Below are 12,820 nucleotides of genomic sequence, written 5' to 3'. Positions count from 1 at the left end.
GGAACTCAGCTTACCATTCAGATGCCTAATTTATTCCTATTCCACAAAGACTTCTATTCTATGAGGAGTATACTGGAAATCAAAGGGGAATGTATCTTTCTACTATAAATTCCAGGTAGTACTGGGATTCACAAGTTCAACATATTGGAAGCAATATACATGCATAGCAGAGTGCATTAGCTATCTTATCGAATATCTAACAGAGCCAGTGGCAGTTATAAGGAGCCCTCCAGTTAGCTGTTTGTGTGAAGGCACGGTGTGGATACAGCCAAGGATACGGTCCCCTCTGGACAAGCTCACCGCAGTCTGTGCTGGGCCTGGGCAGGCCCTCTTATCTCCAGCCAATGTATATTAATTTCCTCTACTGGAAAAACTACAACTAAAAAGCACATTTTCTACTAATGGTAGAAACAAGGGCACACCATACCTTGCAGTACTGGCTAAAAAAAATCCTTTCTCTGGATCTACTTATAAATCAAAGTTAAGAGGTGGCTGATTATTATCTGGAAAAAAAAAGTTTTAAGTTACTGGCCACCAAGTACATAACATTAGAATGAGGATACAAGTAATGTCTTGAAATTATGAGTTTTGTAAGAAAACTGAGTAATAAATATGGGACTATACGTTACCATTAACAATGCCCTTAAAAGCCAAAATGCTGCCAGAAAGGGGAAGCACCTCAAAGGCAAGTGATAGGAATGATCACTTTTTTTTTTTTTTTTTTACCATCCAAGGTCACTCTCAACCTTGAAGAATCAAAACAGAGCAAAGGTATACCTTAGAGGCACACTGTCTCAGTATGAAACCTGGCTAGTTTCCTGCATCTTCTTTCAAGGGCAGCCACAGTGTTCAAATAGACATGCCTCTGTTCTCTGAAGACAGAAAACTCAAGCTGTACGGCCACACCAAAGAGAGGGGCCTGGCCTAAGCAGTACTGGGGCAGAGGGTCAGGAGGAGGACTTAATGACTCCCCCAGACTTGGAATGGAGGTACTGAATGTGAACAAGGGACAGTTTCAGAACAGACCACGAATGAGAAAAACAATGCTGAGGAACTGTACGAGGGCTCGAAGACGGGAATAGCAGCAGGATCGAGACCCCAAGGCCAGTGTCATTTGAGGAACGTTTGGACAGAGCTCCACTCCACCATCTTCGAGGCAATGCTAATAATCCATCATTGTCATGGGCACTGAATCATACAAAAATGAGGCTGCTGCCCTCATTGAAAGCACAATGAGACACTGTTTCTTGCTACCTCAGCATCTTAACGTCTAGCACTACCATCTCTTCAGTGTAGAACTACTTTCCCAAAACACTGAGAATGCAGATATAAGAAGGATAAAGCCTGAGCTGACAGCTCTGACTTGTCCGTGTCTTTTAGGAAATCTATCAGTGCCCAGAGGTGTGTGTTTGATTCTGGCTGTCTCCACTGTAATGGATGGTCTGGTGTGGCTTGCCAAATGCCTCTGGCATGAGCAGAGAAGACCATACCAGAAACACACTGTGTGCCAGATGGCTTCTGCAGGATGTCAGACTGGACGAAATGACAAAGGCAAGAGGGTGGGGTGGGGATGTGTGAAGAGGACAGGAAGGGGAGAGAAGCTGCCATAAACCAATCCCAGGGGAGTGTTTTTGTAGTGTACTCTCGGGCACCAGATGATCAGCAGTCTACTCAGCAGGGTTCAGTTAAACCAACAGGCCCACCGAATCCCCTACACAACATTACAGGGGAGAAAATAAGGGGAGAACTGCTCTCCCATTTCTCTGTGGGAACGACAAAACCGACCAACAGCTGAGTGATGTATGTTACAAAATGGGCTTTAATGTCTCCCTCTTATAACATGATAGTGCTGTTTAAACCGGAACTGGCACCCAGCTCCCAAGACTAGCTTCCTATGAGGAATGAAGCTGGCAAGCCCCTGGCTGCCATGCAGCTGGAGCAGCCCCAGGCACTCGGCTTAGTACAAGATCTGGAGTCCAAATGCCTACACCTGCTGCAGGTCACCCACTTTGGGGTTCTGGAACCGGCAGTGTAGATTCTGTGAATACCAACTACACCAGATACCAGTCCACCTCTTTGTGCTAGAGGCTCCCTCCCTTCTGTCCCCCACCTGCCTCATCTGCCCCCCGCAATATTGCTGGTCTCAGCTTTGTGAGGTACTAAGAACACCCTGCCTTTGCAGGGCCTAAATCTCCATCGTCACAGGTTTGAATCCTCTGTTTTGCCTTCCCTTAAAACATCTTGGAAGCATGGCTTGCCCTGCCCAGAGGATTCTTGGAAGTCACATCCTCCACGTTTCTCCCAAGCTGATGGCTTCCTTCCACGTCCAACACAGTAAGGCGATTCCAAAGAACTGCACGTAGGAGTGAAGACAAACAGGAGTTGATCTTCTTCTTATGCCCAGTCAGCCCTTGTCTTGATCGCTTTATCTCTTTCTTTCATTAACACGCACATCTGCATGTACACAGAGGTCTGGAAAAATCCTCTGAAAACTGGAAGTACTTTCTGAATTCCTGGAATTATCCCTTTCATCAAGTGATGTTCAAACTGCAGACTGGTCTCTGCCTTCCCAGATGGCTTCCCGTTGCTTGGCTTCCAATCGTTTTCTCTCTGTAAATAAAAGCAGCGTTAAAAATCGTAGTATAACTTCACATAACCAGTAGCTTTCCCTTAATCTGAATTACAAGGCAAATTTTAATCATGAAATGGGTGGATTCCCTGGTCTTTTCTTACCTGATTCCAAGAGTTAATATTTTTAACTTTCCAAGTGCTTTGTAAGTTCAAACAGTGTTAGCATTACTATACAACAAAAAGAGAAAGGGCTGGGCTAATAGAAATTGAAAGCGTATGGAATAAAAGTCAGAACCAAGGAGGATCCAGATTCTTATCTTACTATTAAGGTATTTATTTTAGTTCTCTTTCTCAACTGTATTAGTGCTTCAGTGAAACTGGCCATTATTCTCAGTCTACTGATCTTTAATAAACTGTGGAAAATTCCGAAAGAGATGGGAATACCAGACCATCTGACCTGCCTCTTGAGAAACCTGTATGCAGGTCAGGAAGCAACAATTAGAACTGGACATGGAACAACAGACTGGTTCCAAATAGGAAAAGGAGTACGTCAAGGCTGTATATTGTCAGCCTGCTTATTTAACTTACATGCAGAAGCTGGAATCAAGATTGCCAGGAGAAATATCAATAACCTCAGATATGCAGATAACACCACCCCTGGGCTTCCCTGGTGGCTCAGACAGTAAAGCATCTGCCTGCAATGTGGAAGACCCAGGTTCGAACCCTGGGTTGGGAAGATCTCCTGGAGAAGGAAATGGCAATCTACTCCAGCACTCTTGCCTGGAAAATCCCATAGACGGAGGAGCCTGATAGGCTACAGTCCATGGGGTCGCAAAGAGTCAGACACGACTGAGCGACACTCTCTCTCTCTCTCAGGTATGCAGGTGACACCACCCTTATGACAGAAAGTGAAGAGGAACTAAAAAGCCTCTTGAAGAAAGTGAAAGAGGAGAGTGAAAAAGTTGGCTTAAAGTCCAATATTCAGAAAACTAAGATCATGGCATCTGGTCCCATCACTTCATGGGAAATAGATGGGGAAACAGTGGAAACAGGGGCAGACTTTTGGGCTCCAAAATCACTGCAGATGGTGATTGCAGCCATGAAATTAAAAGATGCTTGCTCCTTGGCAGGAAAGTTATGACCAACCTAGATAGCATATTGAAAAGCAGAGACATTACTTTGCCAACAAAGGTCTGTCTAGTCAAGGCTATGGTTTTTCCATTGGTCATGTATGGATGTGAGAGTTGGACTATAAAGAAAGCTGAGTGCCGAAGAACTGACGCTTTTGAACTATGGTGTTGGAGAAGACTCTTGAGAGTCCCTTGGACTGCAAGGAGATCCAACCAGTCCATCCTAAAGATCAGTCCTGGGTGTTCACTGGAAGGACTGATGTTGAAGCTGAAACTCCAATACTTTGTCCACCTGATGCAAAGAGCTGACTCATTGGAAAAGACCCTGATGCTTGCAAAGATTGAGGGCAGGAGGAGAAGGGGACGACAGAGGATGAGATGGTTGGATGGCATCACCGACTCGATGGACATGGGTTTGGGTGAACTCCAGGAGTTGGTGATGGACAGGGAGCCCTAGTGTGCTGCAGTTCATGGGGTCGCAAAGTCGAACACAACTGAGCAACTGAACTGACTGATCTTTATAAATCCTTCAAAAGGGATCAAGAATATGTTTTAATATCTTTCTTCTACCTTCTTGCTCAAATGGAAATAGTAGCCACTGGGCTTTAGTAATACCTCTCTACTACAGTCCTACAAAAAAAATACTTCACAGGAAAATCAAATTTTAATATTTTCAGAGTACTTTCAGGAGCCAGGAATCTTCTGGAATGTCAATTCCAACATGGAAAAAAGACCACATATAATGAAGGGAAAATAAAAACTATTTCTAAAAACAAAAAAATGCACAAATCTGGGCAAACCATCTTCAAATTTTAACACAGAAGCTTGGTTTCCATTTAACACTTTCACCAAGACCCGGGACAGTACATACCATGCACGGTTTGGTGACCCAAGCGCTTCACTAGGTGCCACAATACCAGTTCTAATTTCATGGCTAGTCAGTCATTGATCCTGACACTATAAAATGTAGATAATTAAGCCTAAGTGCTTCCTTCCAAGGGCAATTATTTCAGATAATGTCTGTAAAAGATTTTGAAAGCCATGAACAAAGGGGAATTACAGAAATCAAAGTGAGTTTAGAGTTAAGATCAATAGTTGCTGTTTTGATGTTATCTTTCCAAATTAACAGAATACCTTACAAAAATTCTTATATTTGACTCAACTTTAAAGGCAAAGAACTTGATAAGGAAGCTGACTGGCACTTGGAAATGTGAGAAAGAGAAATTTGCTGCTATCTGGGCACCCTCTTGTGGCATTATCTGAAAATAGCAGCAAAGTTACAAGAGGCAAAAAATGGGGGTAAGCAACTTCCCAACTGAAGGCTAGTTTGAATTCAGAGTCCTGGAATCAGCTTGAAGGCAGGCTTAAACTGGGTTGGGATTCTCCAGGGAGACAGTACTAAGGATAACCGGCCGATGCTGGTTCTGATCCTTAAAAACAGGGAAAAGTTAGGAGAGGATCTAAAGGCAAAGGCAACCCTGGACAAAAACAAAAACTGGTCTAGGTTCCAAGAAAAAGTGAAGAAACCAGACAAGTGAATTATTAGAACTTAGATATTCTAATAAGCTCAGAGAGGTAAACCAGAAAGGCAATGTGGGGTGTTATAAGAAAGGAAATCCAGGAGCAGTAGAAAAACAGAATTTTGGCCCATAATTTACAATTTAAAAATCAAAGTAGCACTGAAAAAAAAATTGTTTTTTAAAAAGCTTGGGACCAAAGTTCCTTTAACTATACTATAACCTGAAAGGTCATGAGGCTGCTTTATAGCCTTTATATGGCATTTAATGCGACTAGTCAGTCTGTTACAGAAATATTAATTCTAATGGATTCCATTTTGGTGTTAGGAAACAGATATTAAGATAAACATAATATCTTTCTAAAATTAGAATAGTTTAGATTTCTGAAACATTTCCTATCCTAACACTTTCTAACAATAGACTGTACATCTGTATTACCAAATATATGTAAATATAAGAGGAAATTCTGGTGGTAAACCATATGATAAAATCAGTAAGAATAGGGAGACAAATTGAGAAGCACAAAGAAACAGTGAAAATGTGAGGCTTAAATTTAGAAATACAGAACATGAACAGAATACATAAATACAGGTTAGGATAAGACCTAAATATATTTTCTTCATTTTAAAGAAGAAATGGAAGCTTAGAGGAGTCAAGTGACTTGCCTAAGGTTATATAATCAGTGAAAACCTGAAGCTGGAACCCAGGTCCTTAGTTCTTAAATCAGAATACTTTCCACTACCCTGACATCTGAAGACAAGATCTGAAAATATTTACACAGAAAAGGAAAATATGTGGGAAAAAAATATGATCAGAAAAGTAAAGAATAAACATGTTGCCTTTTACTAAAGAAAAGAGATAACAGCTGATAGACTGCATTTTTTAAAAAAGCTCCTATTAACTTTAACTCCACCAATTAAAAAAGTAAACTAAGAGAAAGCCCAACAGCAGCCATGAGGGCATGGAACCAAAGAAGAAGAGAATATTAGTATGAAATGATTAACCTAAAGCCCTGAAGACTTTTACTTCTCAGTATAATAAATAAACTGGCAGAAACAATTATATTAAATGAGCTGAGTTCTCACTGAGGAAATGGGAAGTGCTGAAGATGAAAAAGGGGCCAGTCTGGTGTCATGTTTAAAACAATAAAGAAAAGAGATGGAAATTAAAACCTTCAAAATTTACTTCTACACCTAAGAAAACAATGAAAAATCATCACAAAATCTGCTTGTAATTTTTACAGAGTAAAAATCAACATGAAGACTTGAAATACAAGTCTAGTCAAACTAATCTAATTGCCTTCTTTTATGGATTGTCAGACCTGGTAGATCAAGGAGGGCTGATATAGAAAACCTCTGCATTTTAGCAAGTTTTAGATTTCAGGCTTACCAAGTACGTATATGACCATTAATACAGGGGAAATGGAATCTACCTCACATAAATGTTAAGTGAGCATTTAACTCTAGAGAGTGGAATGGTTATCAATACATTAAGTATACACATGCTATTTACTTGGCAATAATTGGTAAACCGGTCAGTCAGTCTGTAAACATTTTCATCTCTGATCAGGGCCACAGATATAAGTTTATTAAAAGGCAGGTGACACCAAAAATATGGGTAAACACTGCATCCCAAAGAAAAGGATAGGAAATAAAGGGAACTTTATACAGAGGGAGAAAGGACACCAAGAAAATGCTGTAAGACCTAGCCTACGAGTCAGCAATGCAGTGCTATCCTTGAAGGCAGAATAACGGAATTCCTAAAAAGGATTTCAGAAGGCAGTGATTGTGATTAGATTTTTATTACAGTTGACTAGGTATCCTACAGAGATGATTTTACTTTTAAGTTCTTAGTGATTTCATTAATCAAACTAAGGGATCAAATTATTGTTTACTTACTCTGCCTCTCAGGCCGGTGCCCCAAAAGATGGCCTTTCAAAACCAGCCAATTAATCATCCTCCCCCAAGAGTAAAATGACACACAGTTATGAAACAAAATTATAGCCGGTTTTTAAAATGAGAGTAGCTTATTCTGAGAACTCTGATTCCAACTTTAGATGGGAATTAAGTGTTCTGACAAGTGGAACACTGGGAAATTTTACATACATTCCTGAGTTTGGACTTTAAAATGTTTATCACTTACTGTCAATGATAAAAGATCACTGACAGAGATCACTCTGTCGTTTTTGAGATTGCATCCAAGTACTGCATTTTGGACTCTTGTTGACTATGATGACTACTTCATTTCTTCTAAGGGATTCTTGCCCACAGAAGTAGATATAATGGTCATTTGAGTTAAATTCACCCATTGCAGTCCATTTTAGTTCACCAATTCCTAAAATGTCGATGTTCACTCTTGCCATCTCCTGTTTGACCACTTCCAATTTGCCTTGATTCATGGACCTAACATTCCAGGTTCCTATGCAATATTGCTCTTTAGAGCATCGGACTTAACTTCTATCACCAGTCACATCCACAACTGGATGCTGTTTTTGCTTTGGCTCCATCTCTTCATTCTTTCTGGAGTTATTTTTCTACTCATCTCCAGTAGCATATTGGGCACCTACTGACCTGGGGAGTTCATCTTTCACTGTCCTAACTTTTTGCCTTTTCATGCTGTTCATGGGGTTCTCAAGGCAAGAATACTGAAGTGGTTTGCCATTCCCTTATCCAAGATTACTTTCTTAATCTTTTTTAAGGATTAAGACAAAGACTCCTCAATAAAATGGTAAGAAGACCAAAGTAGGGTAGAGGAAGTTATCAGGAAAGTATCTATACTTCAAAATCCCAAATTCCAAATTCATTAATTAGAAAGGTTCCATATGCAATGTTTAACTCTGGGTTTTATAAAGAAAATCATGGAGGACTTGAAAGGGTTCAGAGTAGAATCATGAGTGAAATAAGACTTAATGAAGAAAAACTAAAGTAACCAATGTCATTCATGTTAATGAATATGTAGCTGAGTATCTCTTTACAAACTAAGCACTGTGCTAGACAGCACAACTCTTGAAGTGGGAAAAAGAGAGGCTATGAGATTTTTTTCCATAGTATTATTAATGTGCGTGCACGTGTGTGTGCACGTGTGTGTGCACGCACGCACACATGCACTCTGTCATGTCTGACTCTTTGCAACCCCATGGACTGCAGCCCGCTGGTTCCTCTGTCCATGGAAGTTTTCAGGCAAGAATACTGGAGTAGGTTGTCATTTCCTACTCCAGGGGATCGTCCCAACCCAGAGACCGAACCCTCATCTCTTGTGTCTGCTGCACTGGCAGGCTGAGTCTTTACCACTGCCCCACCACCTGGGAAGCCCTAGTATTAATAATAAAAGTACCTGTATCAGATTTTGATATCATACTAATTCTGATTGACTAGCAAATGGTCCAGTCAAAAGTCACCAACAAATAGTGTCATGACTGATGAGCACTGTCTGTCATGGATAATGAATGGGGAGCAATGGCACACAGTACGTGTTTGTCATTACTGGCATGTATCATTATAACGAATGTTAACTTCCCAAGAGTCACACAAACAATAGTATTCTAAACACATAAAGCACCTTTCTAAATGTTTTTATATATGTTAACTTATGTTGCTCAAAGAATTCTCCAAGGTTAGCTGAGTCAAGCATTGCTTTCACTGTGTTAGAAACTGGGGCACAGGGGGTGTAGGTGTAAGAGACCTGCCCACAGCTACATAGCTAGTTAATGGCAAAAACTCCAGATCCTCTCATTCCTAAATGATCTGCCCTTGGTCTTTATAGTTAAAAGCTGTTAGAACAGAATGGTGTCCAGATGCTTCTGATTTCCAGTAAATACCTAAGAAAAAACTTTTAAACTATTATATAGATTTCAATTAGACCTAAGGAAGAATTTTCTGAGAGTAAAAGCTCTTAACCACTGGAACAGATAACTAAAAAGAAGCCTATCATATTTTATTTTCTGAAGACCTTAAATTTTTTTTTTTACTAGGGAAAAAAAAAAGTTAATTACCCCAAAAACTCCTTCAAAAGGGAATACAGTGTTGTAGAAGGAACATGGGTTTTAATTAGAGAGGCCTAGGTTCCAATACCACCTCTCAATTTACCAGTTGGGTAACCTTAGGCCAGGTATTGATACTTCACCTCTCTAAAACGGAGATAGTATCATTCCCATCAAGAGTTAGCATAACATGTTATACTGCCAGGAACTTCCTTCAATCCTGTTAATTGCAAAAACCTTTTCGTGGCTTTTAATCTTAAAATCTTCGGAAGTGAAGAGAAGAAACAACTGCTTAAAATATCAGGTTCATATTTTCTTTCTTACTCAAGGCAGATATCGCTACCAGATTGTAGGTCTTAAAGAGAGGAACAAAATCCTGCTATCTCTGTAGTCTTCCTAATTAGGGAGCATAATGCCTTGCACAGGGGCAATGCCAAATGTAGTTGATAAGAGTATCAGAGGCAACTTAAAACAAAAAGATTAATGACAAGAAAAAAATATGCACTGGAATCTGTGCTGGACTCACCATAAAATGATATTGCTACTATTACTAAAAACAGCAGCAGCTAACATTTATCTATCATAGGCCTGTTTCTCTGTACCTATTATAGGCCTAGAGAAACAGGAAGGAGAGCGTTCCTATGGGTTTTGAAAATGACTAAGTACCTTTTATGGATTATCTCACTTGATTTCCATTTTATGGGTGAGGAAACAGAGGCCTCCGGAGAGTAAGTGATTTGCCCAAGGTGCCACAGCCACAGCCAGTAAATGGCAGAGCTTAGATACAGACCCAGGCAGTCTGACTCCATAGTCTATGATGTTATTTCTTGTGCTGTACTGACCCTCTTCCCTCCAGTGGAAGATTTGGAACAAAAATATCTTTTCTATTTAATATCTAAACAGTACTTTTCATTTTCACAGAAAAAAAAAAAAATCTTTTAAGTGAGCAGTTTTCGGTTCCATGCAGGCAATTATTAGAGTATATGCTTAATGCCTAAGCAGCCAGAACGCTATATTGGAATTTTCCATAGGCATTTTCCAGATATAAAGAATGAGAGAGCTCTGAGACACAATAAAGGAAGAGTCCTCTATAACCTGTATAGTTTTAGCACCAATGGATAGGAGAAATTTATCACAGTGGGCCTCTATTCACAACTAAAAGGCTTCTTTAAAAACATATGTACCAGGGTACCCACTTAGCCAAAAGCCTCATTTTTAACTGCATCACTGAAATGTCCTTTGTATAGCTGGGCACTTAAAATAAATTCAAGTGTACCTGTATGATGATGGCCCTACAGAGAAACAGTGGGGTACTCAGGTGATACCCACACAAAACTATTGTTGCAGTACCTGTCGAAATACAGGTGACATTACACTCATAGGGAAGCATGATACACTGCAAAAAGAATCACATCTCCTTTTATACATACCACAGTTATTACCCGCTACTTTCTGAGATGACTGTGGTTATGACAGAAATCATTTTCCTCAGAGATAACCAATTAATAAAGGGTTAAGGACACTGCACATTCCACTTTAATCTAGTTCTGACAGTGCCTCATATAAAAACCAGAGGGATCCTCCCCTGTTTCTGTAATCTAAAGGAAGCCTTTGAGTCAAGAAAGCATGGAAAAATCAAAACTGCCTCATTATAATCATTAAGGCTTCCAAAAATTAGTTGGTTCAACTCTGAAACTCTAGCACCTGCCATGACACACTCTGTCACTGGTTATCTGGCCAGTGCAGCTGAGAGTCTGCAAGCTGCCTGCTATCACCAAAGCAGAGTGGACAGGAAGTATTAATGGCCTTGTTAGACTGGCAATAAACAAGGAGTTTGAAACTTCAATTCGTTTAATGGAAAAATGAAGCTACTTTTCAGCAAGTGGAACTTTCAGAATAAACTGCCTTCAGATTCCACAGATCGTGGACTAAGGCAATCAGACTGTTTATAGTCTGAAGTTTGATAAAAAGTACTTAAGTGCAATGGGAGTCCCAAGCCTTTACATAGAATTCAATAGCCTATAAAGAGGAGAAAAACATTTAACCTCAACTACAAACTATAGGGAAAGAAAAACCCTGCTTGTGGATCAGTTGAAATATTTTCTGAGAACTCTTAAGTACTGGAAAATAATAAGATTAGGCTAATCTAGATGTGCTCTAATGGAGCCGCTCAGGACTGTCTTTAAAGAAAAAAATTACATCCTAGAGTTATCATCACCAATGTCAATTGCTGGCTTTTCCTTAATTTATCTTCTAAGATCTAAACCATTTGATAAAATCATGGCAATCATGGCCCAGTAAAACCACAGCAAATACTGTTTTCTGCCTGGGAGATTACTATGTCTTCATAGGAAAATTTTTCTGAGTCAGGAGCAAGAACTATAGAAACAGCCATGGATGAGCTAAAAAGACTGAACCTATCTTTTGAAAAACAACAAAGAAGCATGGATTAGGATACCCTGGTGTGTGGAACAGGCAAGATATATTCCAACATGTCTTCCTCCTAAATATAAGTCATGAAAACAATTTCAATATATGTGGGAGGCTTCTAGGAAATGGAAATGACAATATGGAATGACCTTCATTTTTTTTTTTTTTTTAAAAAACACATGCTTTATAGTGAGCTCTTAAGGAACTAAAGAAGAATGCCATCAGCTTCAACTCACCTCGGGCTTCTCGCAGTTTCTTAAGCTCTGCTTCCCGTTCAGTTTTGCTCTGCTTACTTCGAACCCCAAGGGCACTGATGACTAGCCTTCTGGCTAGGGCTGCTGAAGTCTCAGGACGCTCCTTTGCTGGCTGGAGAAACTCTGAATGGGAGAAAAGGAGGGAGCAGAAGGGAGTAAGGAAGAGAAAGCATTCTAGCTCCAAGTGATTTAACTCAGTAATTAACATACAAAATAGACTAACAAGGGCTGCATCAGCAGTAATTAATACAAGCCTGATAGATGAAGATCAGAGGAAATTAACACGGCAAAGCACAAACAACCCTGCCTTCATTATCTGTATTAACACAATTTCCTACAGCGACTCTATCAAACTGCTAACCACAGAGGTAAACTGGATAAGGCTGTCATCAGAAAATGGTGACTGCAGCACCTGCAGTTCACATCTCCCACTCTCTCCAAGTGGCTTCTCCAATGCTATATTTCCAACAGAGCCTTTTCTCTTTTCCTTTTTCCTTAAAAATATTTCTTTTTACACTAAAAATAAAAGTGTATATCTTTAGAACTCTGGATGCTATACAAGTGCTGGGAAAAAAAAAACGAGAACACGACTATCAGTAAGAAAAAGCTCCTGAGATTATAGGCTTACCAGCATAAGCTCTAGCTTTGGCCTTGGCTGCTCTTGTGGCCTGTGACAAGGGCCGGATCTTCACCATGGTATGTTTACTACCAAGAGCATCACGAGCTGTGAAGAGAATAAATATATATAAAGAAGTAGAAGACATGAAGATGAGTGATGCAAAATATATATATAGTTAAGGCTAGTTCTTAGAAAGTATTTCCTAGATGTTGTGCTTTATTTTCTCATCATGGGCAAAAGAAATGGTAAGCTCTAGAAAATCCATAAGGAACAACTCGGCAGTGATTATTTTAAAATGGGGATTAGTAAACTATGGCTTT

General features: G+C 39.8%; 1 protein-coding gene across 6 annotated transcripts in view; it reads right to left on the bottom strand.

Moving 5' to 3' along the window:
- Positions 1–1,796: 1,796 nt before the first annotated feature.
- R3HCC1L (R3H domain and coiled-coil containing 1 like) overlaps positions 1,797–12,820 on the bottom strand; it is a 71,635-nt gene continuing 60,611 nt past the window's right edge. For 3 of the 6 annotated variants that reach the window (XM_040254180.1, XM_040254181.1, XM_040254182.1), the window contains 3 exons: positions 12,510–12,605; positions 11,864–12,004; positions 1,797–2,610 (listed from right to left, as the gene is read on the bottom strand). In XM_040254180.1, the coding sequence (XP_040110114.1) occupies positions 2,543–2,610; positions 11,864–12,004; positions 12,510–12,605 (305 nt within the window). In that variant the 3' untranslated portion in view covers positions 1,797–2,542. The remainder of the gene's footprint in view (positions 2,611–11,863; positions 12,005–12,509; positions 12,606–12,820) is intronic. The other 3 variants (XM_040254176.1, XM_040254179.1, XM_040254177.1) reach the window with 1 other exon arrangement.

The sequence above is a fragment of the Oryx dammah genome, unplaced genomic scaffold (assembly GCF_014754425.2).
Source record: "Oryx dammah isolate SB20612 unplaced genomic scaffold, SCBI_Odam_1.1 HiC_scaffold_14, whole genome shotgun sequence".
In the NCBI taxonomy this organism is placed as follows: Eukaryota; Metazoa; Chordata; class Mammalia; order Artiodactyla; family Bovidae; genus Oryx; species Oryx dammah.
This window is presented reverse-complemented; position numbering and strand designations above follow the sequence as displayed.